This window comes from Rhea pennata, chromosome 16 (genome assembly GCF_028389875.1).
Source record: "Rhea pennata isolate bPtePen1 chromosome 16, bPtePen1.pri, whole genome shotgun sequence".
Taxonomy (NCBI): Eukaryota; Metazoa; Chordata; class Aves; order Rheiformes; family Rheidae; genus Rhea; species Rhea pennata.
The window spans coordinates 2,262,539-2,274,870 of NC_084678.1; the positions used below are offsets into that span (position 1 = coordinate 2,262,539).

The 12,332-nt window shown below is 49.2% G+C and overlaps 1 protein-coding gene across 5 annotated transcripts in view; it reads left to right on the forward strand.

Moving 5' to 3' along the window:
* Positions 1-12,332, forward strand: part of CBFA2T2 (CBFA2/RUNX1 partner transcriptional co-repressor 2) — a 68,629-nt gene that overhangs the window by 46,393 nt on the left and 9,904 nt on the right. For all 5 annotated transcript variants that reach the window (XR_009960036.1, XM_062588854.1, XM_062588851.1 and 2 more), the window contains exons 2-7: positions 2,623-2,766; positions 6,225-6,466; positions 9,007-9,096; positions 9,671-9,852; positions 10,499-10,752; positions 11,577-11,662. Coding sequence is in view for 4 of the 5 variants with exons in the window: in XM_062588854.1 (XP_062444838.1) it covers positions 2,649-2,766; positions 6,225-6,466; positions 9,007-9,096; positions 9,671-9,852; positions 10,499-10,752; positions 11,577-11,662 (972 nt within the window). In the remaining variant the exon portion in view is untranslated. The remainder of the gene's footprint in view (positions 1-2,622; positions 2,767-6,224; positions 6,467-9,006; positions 9,097-9,670; positions 9,853-10,498; positions 10,753-11,576; positions 11,663-12,332) is intronic.

A 12,332-nucleotide genomic window follows, 5' to 3' on the forward strand; every position in this document is an offset into this window, starting at 1 on the left:
TAGGCAGCTTTGCTACTCTGACCTCTGGAGTATGCAGCCCTGGACCAGAGTTACTGTGTTTCAAGGTGCTACTGCAAGGTCAGATCCAGGATGGTGACTGGTGGAGCGGGGGCTGTGCTGCACATTGCTCCTGCTGGTGCATCTGCCCTGCCCGTGTGGGAACAGCCACGTGTTTGCTCGAGCCAGGCAGCTGGGAAGCAGCCTTCAGGGCTGTTTGCTCCTCACGCCTTGCTCCAAGCTAGCAAGACCACATGGCTTGTGCCAGGGCTGCGCTGACACTCGGGCAGAGGCTGAGCTGCCAGGACGTGTCGCTGGAGACTTCCTGGGGGACTTAGCGGCCGGGAAGGCAAAGGCATCACAACCAGAACGTGCATGTCTCTCTTGCCTCCAAAAAGCTAAGATGGCACTTGACTTTTAAGTGTGATTTGAACTTGCTGATAAGGTAGTATGACTTGTAGGTATTTTGAGGAGCTGCTTAGCATCTCCTTTCTGCATCTGGTGGCAGCACTGACACCTTGCCATTGGTGAGGCAGTAAATATTTCTAACAGTTAAACGCAGAAGGAAGATGGGGACAGTGTTGCTTCTCCAGACACCTCCACTTCATTTTTAGCTCACGGTCAACTCCAGGCTTTCTCAAGTCCTCATTCTCAGTCCGGTTTGCTCACATGATTCTCATTAAATTGATGTATTTAGGCTAAAAATTAGAAGTTGCAAAAAGATGTTTTTTATCTGCATTTATAGATGCCCTGGGTCATTAACAGGAAGCTTTTAAATTTAACAGTCCTGTTTGCTTCTTGTATGTCTGCCAGAGTGAACCCGGAAGAGAAGGTGTTGGCTTCTCATGGGATTTACTTTTGGTGTTTTGTGCAGTAGCAGAGCAATAGCTGGTTTTATTTTAGGGGAATAAATTCCATGTGACTTTTTCCCCTCATTAAATTAACAAAAGGAGCTCTGGGGTTTTTTTGCTGGTGCTTTGACACGATATTTAATACGTCCTAGGAATGTTTTAGGAGGAAAAATGAGAACTTCAAGGATTTCATTCATGCTTGGTTTCTCTGCAGAGCATGGCGGTATCAAGTAACCTATATGCCTGTGGAAGAGGGCTTCATAGGAAGGGGGTGAAGAAGACGAAGCGAGAGGCAGGAAGGTGGCAATACCTTGATGTTTGAAGTGTGTGGTTGAAGGGAAAGGTGGAAAAATGATGCAGTTGGCTGCAGGGAGGACTTTGATGTGGTGGGCTGCTTGGCAAACGTTCAGCTGGGCAGGTGTAGAGGTGGGCAAAGAGTTTGCAGAGAATGGCATTAGCCAAATCTCATTTCTGTGTTCGTGGATTGTGTGCAAACAGATCATAGTTCTCATGTCTTTCCTCATGGTTTTCCAATTATTCATACCTTCTGAGCAAACATGTTTCCATCCCTTGGTAGCTTTCAAGCAGCTGGCATGAGTGGTGGATAGTTGCAATTAGTACTGTTTTGACTGAAATATTTGGGTCATGTAGCAGTATTTCTCTTTCCTCGCTGGGTGAGTGAACTCAAACCAGGAGCTTTGTGGTAGAAACGCTCTCAACTTCACATGCAGACCTTGTTCTCTGACTGTTCTGCTGCATTTATGCAGAGGTGGAGGAAAGACGGAGGTTTCTTTCCTCCTGCTCTTGCCAGCAAGCTTACCTGCTGCAGTGGTGACGTACGTACGTGCATGAATGTCATGTTCAGGCATGAGTATATTCATTTTCATATGAATGTCGTGTACAGGTGTAAATGCAACAGGGAGAGCCATGTCAGTGTCACATGAATGTTGGACCCGTGTGAATAGTAGCTTGCCATGTTATATTAATATAACGATATATTATATTATATTATTAATAGTAGTTTCCCAGGGCTTTGGTTAAATAAACAAAGATACAAACTTGCTACAAACCTGGAAATTCAGGTTTTATAGTGATTGCAGTCCCCAACCCCGACCCCAGTAACACCAGCAGCACAGAAACACTAGGAGTTTCTTGCTAATTGGGGAACGCAGGGTTTTATATATTTGTCTCTGCTTTCCCTTTCCTCAGTGTCTGTTTGTAGTCCTGCAAACAGAACAAATTAGGAGTACGACATTCATTCGTTACCTTGCTGTTACGTCGTGGATGACTTGCTGTAAGGACGATAAACGAGGCAGCTATTGCACGGTGCCTGGTGGGAAAACGGGGGCCTGTGCACCCGAGTCTGGGCCTCAGGCGCTGGTGCCAAGCACTGTGCTAAAGCCGAATCAAAAACTCTTGCGCTCTCGGGCAGGACGGCCGCTGTCGGCCACTTGCTTCCTCGCCGCTGCCCGCCCCGAGCTGGCGTGCGGACGGGCGCCGTCTGCGAACCCGGGAGCTGCTCTGCTCCCACGACCTGGCACCGGCTGTGGGAGCAGAGAGCACGGCCAGCCGGTCGTGGCCTGGAGGACTTGGTGGCATGCCATCCTGCACTGCCAGTCCAAGGTGGCCACGGAGCTCACCGCGAGGGCACTTCTCTGCTGAGAAATCTTAATAATAATAATAATCTTGGGCTGTTGGGATGCTCGTGGCGCGTGGCAGGGACGTGCCGCGCAGTGCCCATTGCTAACGTTACCGCCTTCTTCTCTTGGTGCAGTTGCTGGTGAGAAGAGGGCGCCAGTGATGCCCGGCTCGCCGGTGGAAGTGAAGATACAGCCCAGGTCGTCCCCACCCAGCATGCCGCCACTGCCCCCCGTGAACCCCGGCGGCCCACGGCCCATGTCCTTCACTCCAACAGCACGTAAGGCCACTGGCGGGGGAAACTGCTTTTCCGGTGGGCTCCCAACGCTCGTAAAAGCCGCGTTCTCAGCCATTGGCGGCAGGCAGCATGAGGCATGTTAGTAACCCTGTAGAGAGGCAAGGAAGAGAGAGCTGGGGGGTTCTTGGTTTTTGTCACTTAGGCAGGACATCTAAAGAGGTCCATAATCTTCCCGCCACCCCGTTCCCAGCAACTCCCTGCTGCAGCCTGGGCTGTCAGAGCCCTCTGCTTGAAGGGGCCACCTTGATTTCTGGAAGGAACTCCTTAAGCAATAGCAGTCTGTTATCAGGTTAGCTTCTAAACAAGCCAAGGGCTGGGGTTGTCACTGCATCCTTGGAGGACTTAATTCCCACGGTGGTGTGTCTCACTTTGCAGGCAACACTTCTGAAACTGAGGTGAGCAAGTTTTTTCTTCTTTTTTTTTTTTTTTCTTTTGATTTCCCATCCAGGTGTTTCTTGCTATCCATCCAGATTTTGCTTTCTCCATCTTTGCTGCATAATCCTTCCTGTTCAGCTACAGGTCATCCTTGCCCAACCATAAGGCAGGCCTCATTCATGAGCCACTTGCTTGTCCTAGTAGGAGGTTCCTCAGAGGTGACCTCTATGGATGGGACTTTCCATGGTCATAACCTCTTTCCCAAAGCCTAGAAAGAACCCAGGCTCCCTTTTCTCCTTTAGCCAACGTATAAGGCATCAGCTTTTTAAAGCATTTTTCAGGAGCAAAGCTGCTCTGGTTTACTTAATAGTTAGGTATGGAATTATCTTAGCCCCGCAAGGAATATATACGTATTTTTGAATCTCTCCTCACTTTTCCGCCCTGAGCTTACTGTTGCCTCTAGCTACTTCTGTGTTGCTTTATTATCCAAAATGGTGTCTGTGACACCTCACAGTTTAATACTGGCAGTGAGTTTCATAGCTTTGCAGTTCAGTCTCTTTCAGGACGCTCACTAATGTGCCGAGGATGCTGGCAGTAACACTAATCACTGAGTTATCCCACCAGACACATTGTCCCCGTCTTATACGCTGAGGGTTTTTTAATGGCTCTCTTTTTACTGAGGCAGAAAAGGCCATTAGCAAAGTGACAGAAATTAATTTTTCCAAAAAGATTGTCTGACACACTATTATGAACCTAGTGCTTCTCGTTTGCTTAATTGCCTCTTTACAAGAGTAATGTGAAATGCAACCTGTGGCGAAGTTTCTTCTTGCTTCTTACGTTGCAAATGTCCTGCTTCAGCCCGGTTTTCTCACCAGGCACTACAGGTCCCCGTAAGGCCATGCAGGTGACTGGCGGTCCCTCTGCAGTGAAATGCCTCGCAGGCGGGCTGACATGCCTTGGTCAAGGCCTTCAGTGGGCAGAGAGCCATGAGGTCCTCTCCTATCTGAGAGAAGCTTCTCTGGGCATCTTTCTCCTAGATTTATAACATTTTCATCATGAAATAAGGGCTGGTTATGAGTAACTGTCAGAATCTTGGCTTTTGAAATTAGCTGTGTTTGCTTTTGCGTAGTATTGGCCAGGCCTCCACGCACAGCTAATCCTACGCTTCGGCTCTGCAGCACATCTCTGTTTCTTCACCAGTTTGGAGAAGGTGATGCAGACATGACTTTTTGAAGTTGTCCCGATCCGTAACGAAGGGCATGGGCTCACATGGACCATGCTGCTCCGTCCTCTCAATTTAAAGCAAGAGTTTACCTTCGTTTCTTTATCTCTCCATTTATGAGAGGACGCATCCTTGTGATGCCCCGGAAAAGCCAGTCCCCTCTTGGTCGGCATGAGCGGCTTTGACAGTCTCTTTACCATTATCTTTCCCTGGGATCTGTAACTGATTCTGGGTAATCGTTTCAGGTTGCTCCCGCACACACCATGGCAGGTCCAGGTGTGCGAGCCTGCATAACCTCAGACCTCGGAGAGCCCCGGGGCGGTTTAACTGTTCAGATGCCTCCTGCCTTTTTCTCTGAAAAGTTCTCCCCGGGGGTGTTCTCTGCAAGATCCGGGGATTTTGTACAATCCTCACTAAGCTGCAGCTGGCATTCTGGCACCTCTGGTGAGCCGCCGCTCCATGCAGAGCTCCGCGTGCCAACGCGCGAGGGGTGCCCGCTGCTCTCGGGACTGCTTCAGCAGCTCACCTCCGAGTGCAGATGCTTACAACAGTTTTATAGCCTCACACTGCTTGTGGCCTTCTCTTCAGTGCTTGCAGTCACCAGGGGTTCAGGATTAGGGTCTTAAGGATAAGCCAGTGGATCGGCTAAACCTATATTTACGATCGTGTACTTTTCACCTCTAAAATCTGTATTTATATCAAGTTTGGGCCTCAAGTGCACAGCTGCTGTTAAAGATTTCCCAGGCAAGGCTTTAGATTGCACAACTGCAGTATGGCGATGTCAACAATTTATTCAAACCCCTTGTGGAGTTCCCAAACTTCCACAATGTAGCTGGTTTCAACATACTTTCTGCTTAAAGGAGACAAAGTTGCAGATGGGACCAGGCTGGAAAACCAACTAGGTTTGCGAAACCGGCTTGCTGTAAATCCCCTGGGTGGTAAAATGGCCTGGGCGTTCATGCTTGCAAGCTACAGCAGTGCCAGCCCTCCACGGGGAGGAGATGGAGGCACTGGTGCTCCCTGATCTGTTAGCAGGACCCAGGCTGTAGTGAGCACCGTGGATTTGTTGTAAATTATGGGACTAGAAGGGACTGTTGGATTATCTGGTCTCATTTTCTGCATAATGCAGGAAATCATTGCTCAGTAGTTCTTACTGAAGGCTGCACGTTTAAGTCTTTGGGCTGAACACACAACACGACTTGGTCTGCCACAGCATGAGCTCTGTGCAGCTTGACTCTGGGTCCTGAGCTGGCCCAAGTGAAAAGTTTGTGTTCAGTATGTTCTTCTGAACCTAGTTCTTTGTCGTTATTTAGTGTCCCTGGGAGTGAAGCTAGAATGGAGAGTGTCTGGAAGAGTGTTGCAAATCACCCATGAGGTTTTTTTAGGGAGCTGAGCACTTAGGGTCTATTCCTCAGTCAGAACAGGGATCCTGCTGGGGAAACCTGGAGCAGATGCCTTCATGGGGTGAGTGGTACCTAAGTGCTCTGGGCAGAGGAGTGTCACCGGGACACTAAGGAGGAGGTATTTGCTGGTGCCACTGACGAGCTCCACCGCCGAGGCGTACTCCAGTGTTTTCTGCAAGCCTTGCAGGCTCTGCCCTGATTCTGGCCAGTTTTCTAGTTCCTGCCCTGGGAGCTAGCGTAGATTTAGGTGTCCACTCAGCGCTCTTGGGTGACCCATCTGGCACACACGCACTATGCGGTATCTTGCAGCAGGCCAGATACCTGCATGGTGCATTCTCTCCGAGGATAAGAACAGAATACTTCTAAAAACCAGGCCACAGGGACGTGCCACCCCTCTCAGCAGCGCTCACTGATGCTTTTGCCTCGTCTCTGATTTGCAGTGCCCAACGGGATTAACCATTCTCCCCCGACGCTGAACGGGGCTCCGTCTCCACCTCAGCGGTTTAGCAATGGTCCTGCCTCGTCCTCCTCCTCCTCGCTCACCAACCAGCAGCTCCCAGCCACTTGCGGTGCCCGGCAGCTCAGCAAGCTGAAACGCTTCCTCACAACCCTGCAGCAGTTCGGCAATGACATCTCTCCGGAGATCGGGGAGAAGGTCCGGAGCCTCGTGCTGGCGTTAGTGGTGAGTGCGACGCAGGAAGGACAGCTAAGCCTCAGAAAGGCCTGCAGGGCCTTGCCTTTGCGAAAGCTGCGTAGCGGCGGGGTCCTGGCAGCCAGCGTGTGCCTGCATTACACAATGTTGGGCATTCGTGTCTTTATAAGCAGTTATTCACTAAGCAAGACTTGTTGTAATGTTTATACTTTCTGGTAAACTCACTGGCTTTTTTCCTTGTCTTCAGTATGTTCCAGAAAACTGTTTGCTTGTCCATTGCCTTGCTTTGATATGAGTTTAGGTGCAGCTGCACTTAAGGAAACATAGAACTAAGCTTTGCTATAAGGGCCACAGGTCTGATGTTCTCCTCCTCCTCCCTAGGAAGCATGGACTAGGCTGGGCTTCTTGGTTTCCTCTTGTCAATGAAACTTTCATGTGATTCAGAGAAGCCTGTGATTTTGTGCTAGCAAAGTGTTTTCAGCCTTGTACCCTGTGAGTGTGGAGCAGGGGGAATTTATGACTTCCTGACCCTGACTACCAATCAATTTAACTCTAGTGTGCACCCGTATGAAGAAACGCCAGCGCCATGCACCATTTCATAAACACTGCCCTAACTTCAGTAGGGCAGGGTGGTGTGATGGAATAAGCAGCACTGTAGAGTCAGGATCTTGATCCTGCCCCTGCCGGGGACTCGCTCTGGAAAGCCAGCTGTGCTTCCCTCCCTTGAAGGAGCTCTGGGACTGCAAGCGGAGTGTTGGAGCACTGTTTTGAAAAAGTCATATTATAACCACATGGTGGACCTTTCATAAACACGCTACCATCCTAGTTCCTGTAGCTCCTGAGTGAATGGTGGAGGTGTTGAAAGCATGTCTTTCTATGGAGCAACTAGTTGATGTTGAATTTAGGGTCTTCTGGAAATGCCGTGTGGGGTAGTATCTGTGAATTTTCCCTTTCAAAAGAAGTTCAGTCTTCAGTGTGTAGAGAATATTGTGACACTTGAAAGGTTTAATTTGCAATATGCAGTGGTGAACATGGTATGTGTTTAATGGGAGTAAGGTTTCCTTTTTGTGGGCTGCTCCTGCCTATCTTAACACCAGCCCACTAGCAGAACAAGCTTAACTCTGGCCAAGGTCTGCAGAAGATGGGAAGTCTCCTACTGCAGCAGCAGGTCTGGACTTGTAATATTCTGCTGCTTTGTGTGTTTGCATATTTGCTTGTGCTGAGAAAGAGATTGATGGTTGTGCAAGCTTTTGTCTAGCCATATTAATGTATTAATTTGCGACAGTCTGAAGGTGCAATTACAGGAAAGAGCTTGGTAAATAGCACCTTTGCGCATCTGCTGCCCTTCTTCCCCACTCCTACCCTTGGGATTTGCAAGAGCTGGGATGATGGTAGTGCATGCATATGTAAACAGTACATGTTCTTTTGCATCTATGGACAGCAGATAAAGTTCAGCTAAAAATGTCCTTGCAAAACCAAATGAGCAGGGTCTTGCTGCAGAATTATGTTTAGTACTCGCAGGTATACACACTGACTGGTAGAAACGCTATGCAAGTGTTGTTTCAAACCAGTTTTAAAATGTTAAATAAACAGTGATCCTGTGCAAGCCTAGCCTCACGGAGACCAACAAGCACGCAGCACCGTGTAGCCTGCCTAGCTGCAAGCTGGTTGTTGCCCAGCACAGCTCCATGGCAGAGCAGATATGGGTCTGTCCACAACCTGTGGGGCTTTCAGAGCACTTTTGCACTGGATGCAAAAAGCTACCACTGCAGTAGGATGTGTTTCCTTGGGTCTAGGGTAGTATTCCAGTTTAGCCTTTGGGAAAGGAAATTATAAGCCATTTGGGTTCCTCCGACCGTCATCCTCATTGCTGATTGAGATTATTGCTGCAGGGCTGAACGCTGTACACGTAGTACAGCAAGTGCTGCTCGTCCCAGCAAGCATGCAGCCTGAATAGCCGAGGGGGATACAAGGTAGTGCCAGGGGAAGACCATGCCAAGACAGGGAGCAGCGGGCTGGTAGTAAATGACTTCTTGGATGATGAATAGGTTGGACCAAATGAGCTGAACAGGAGGGAAAAGGAGAGGAAGGGGACTCGTGGGGAAGCAGAGATGAATGGGCTGGGAGCGGGGAGGTGCAGGCAGCCCCGGGACCCGCGCCGGGCACAGGCAGCCTGCTCACGCCCGGGGAAAGCGCTCGGGCTCCTCGGGCAGCTGCGGCGGCCGGCTGGAATCGCTGTCTGCCTCCTCGGCAGCCTTCGCCCGGCCACCTGGCTGGAGAGGCTGGCGGTGCCAGCTGGGCGCTGCTGCCACTTGGGCAGGGTGCTGGGCAGAGGCAGCGCCTGGCCGCTGGCTGCCTGCACCCTTGCCTCGTGCTGCACAACCTGCGCCAGCTCTTTCTGCTCGAGTGGCCACAGCCTTTTGGCTGCGGTAGGCAGGATCCGATGCACACGTCGGCAGTCCTGTAATGGCAGATGCGGTCTGCCTTCCGGTTCTGTTGGCTTTGAGCTGCTTCCCAAGTGTCTACAATAAGAGCAAATTGTCATTTTATTTCTTAATTTCTTTTCTCAGAACTCAACAGTGACAATTGAGGAATTTCACTGCAAGCTGCAAGAGGCCACAAACTTCCCCCTCCGGCCATTTGTGATCCCCTTTCTGAAGGTAACAGTGAGTGGATGGGTCTTGCTGCCGCTTCGTGTGTTGGTCTGCGCTGCTTGGCAGCATATCACTGATGGGAAAGCTCTTGTTTCAAGCATCAGAACAATTCTGTTAAAGTCCAAGACAGAGTGTCCAGACCATAGTGATCACCGTGGGTAACTGCCTCACAGAAAGCTAACGTTATAACAAGTGCCACGTATGTCCACTTGCATAGTAGGGATAAATGAGACCAACTGACCTCCATCCTGCTGTTTTTCATCCTGTAGTCTTATTTTCAAATGTTCAAGTCTAGAATATTTGAAGTCTTGATATACAGACTACATTAGATGCTGGAAGCACTGAGAGGCTTCTCATGAAACTTTGTTCCATGTGCACCGACTTCAATCCTTGAGACAACACGGGTAAACCCAACCAGCGCAGAGATCATGAGCAGCAGGATGGTTGAGAGGAGCCCACAGGCTCTAGTCATTGCTCTGATGGGTGATGGGGATGGAGCACATCTTCTGCAAAAGGGTGGAATTGCCTGTCTGCAGCCTGCCTAGACCAGACCCACAATGTGCGGTGATTTGTTTTCCAGGCCAACCTCCCTCTGCTCCAGAGAGAGCTGCTGCACTGCGCCCGGGCTGCCAAGCAGACGCCGTCCCAGTACCTGGCACAGCACGAGCACATCCTGCTCAACACAAACACCACGTCGCCGGCTGACTCCTCGGAACTGCTCATTGAGGTGAACGGAAATGGGAAGAGGCACAGTCCAGACAGGTAAAAAGAGCTTTTGCCACTCCACCAAGTTTTTAAAATCATGACTTTTGACAGCAGTAAAATCGAAACAAAACCTTAAACAATGTCTGTCACTAAACAACAGGTTCTTAGCACTCGTAACAGCTATTCTGACTGTTAACAAGATGCTGCTGGTTATCTGTGGCTGTAATTCCTCCTCATGGTACTCCAGTACTGTGGATTCAGCCTAGGGTCCTTTTTGAGGGCTTTCAGGCAGATCTTGTCCCATCCCCTTAAGTAGGGTGGGATTCATTTTAATTTTCACTACATTTATTGCAGCTAAAAAGTGTTATGTAATTATATAGAACATGCTTCAAATTTATAAAAACAGTGAGATTTTTATTTGATTGTGCTCAGAAAGATGAATATCAACACTTAAGCATTTTGGAGTTGGGTGGTTTTCTTTCTTTTTTTTTTTTTTTTTTTTTTTTTTGACAGGGTAATTTCTTGGATTTGTTCTCCGGCTGCGTTTTGCCTTCCTGCTTTTTTTTTTTTTTTTTTTTTTTTTTAACCTTCTCAGTAAAATCACCGCTGCCCACACTCTCCTGTTTTGAAATCCACATCTTTCCATTTCTGAGTGTGTTCATGCAGTGCTAACGAGTATGTCTGTCTGTTGGTTTGGTTGCAGAAGAGAAGAAAACAACTTTGAGAGAGAGTCTCTCCCGACAGAGCCTCCAGCCAAGAGAGTATGCACCATCAGCCCGGCTCCCCGGCACAGTCCTGCCCTGACCATGCCCCTCATGAACCCAGCGGGGCAGTTCCACCCCACTCCACCGCCCCTCCAACACTACACCTTGGAAGATATCGCAACTTCCCATCTGTACCGAGACCCCAGCAAGATGTTGGAACACAGGGACATTCGTGACCGGCATAACAGTCTTGGTAAGAAGGCCTGTAAAGATTTACTTGTAGGCACTGCAAAATCTGATCGTTGAACTAGCAAGCTGTGTCCATGCTTCATTTCAACGTCCTGTGCTTGTCCGCTCACCCCTAAAGCTGTGTAGTTTTAAGCAGAAAGGCAAAGTTTCTGCAAGGGATTTGAATGGAACAATTGACAGTGAGAGGTTAAAAATGGGAAAACTGAATGAGAGGTGGTGTTGGTGTGGGCAAGCTGGAGCCACCAAGGGCGAGAAGAAAGGACCTGGAGTTTGAGTTGAGCCTGGCCAGCCCAGCAGGCAAAATTAAAACTGGGAAAATAGAGGTTAACTCTTTAGAGTAGCTGAACAAGGAGATGTGTGGGGCCTGAGGAGAGCACAGCTTAACTCCCTCTCCTCCCCAGCCTGAGTGGGGTGTGCATGGGGGTGAACCCTGTGTTTCCAGTGAGGTGGCCTGAATCACAAGTTCGGAGTTGCTATGAATTTCTAATGAGGGAAGTGGCTCCCCAGGTGGATCAGATCCAGACCTGCAGCTGCACCGAAGCACTTCCGAGAACATACGCAGGCCTAGATTGCCTTTCAAACACTGACCACTCCCCTGGGCTGCGTGGGATGTCCCCTGCTCCTTAGAGAGTCAGTGACATAAACAAGGATAAAAACACTTGCATGGAACATGGTCCTAGAGAGCCACTTCCCTGAGATGTATTTTAAAACCTCAGCTGTATGTGGTTAGAGATAAGAATCTTTTTAATGCTTCAGGGCCATGTTCCCTCCCCACCACTGAAAGCACTTGGTATGTCTAATCGCTGTTCTGGTTGTGGTTTGTGACAGGTTTGAATGGAGGCTACCAGGACGAGCTGGTGGACCACCGCTTGACGGAGAGAGAGTGGGCTGATGAGTGGAAGCATCTCGATCATGTAAGGAAAGGCTAGTGGTGTGGAAAGCTCTGTGAGGACACAACAACCCGGTGCTCCACCTGCTCCAATTTGCGTTTTTGTTGTTGCTGATAATATATCCAGGCTTTCCATGTGGCTTGTAGATGAACAGTGGTGTGAGCAGGTGGGTGATGAGGAGGACAGAAAGGAGCAGTAACACTTCCTGGCTTTTCCTCTCTGCCCATGGTTTTGGAAGCCAAAACCAGTCTGGACTAAGCATGTAGATATGCTGTGTGCAACAAATATATGGAGTTTACGGGATAAGGAAACCCACTGTTACTTTGTTTTAACACTTCTTTCCTGGGGAGCAAGCCTTCAACTAGGGCCTCAACTAGGTGCCCACTGTAAGACTGGGTACTTCTGGCAGGCTTTTCGAGGAGTCTGTTTTTTCCCTTCCAGCAAAGTTGCTGGTCTGAGCACTTCACTTGAATGCTTTCCCTAAAGAGAAGGGATTGGAATCACAGAGAGACCCTCTGCTTGCTTGTGCTCTAAAACTGATGTTTCACAGAGATGTGTGGGGAGTAGAAGCCCTGCAGCTGAGTATTGGAGCCGGGATGTGGCTATGGAGAGCTCGTACCTGACCCATTTCCTCTATGTCAGAGATAGAGGCTCCTATAATATACTCATCTCCTGGTTTTAGGAACAAATGTGC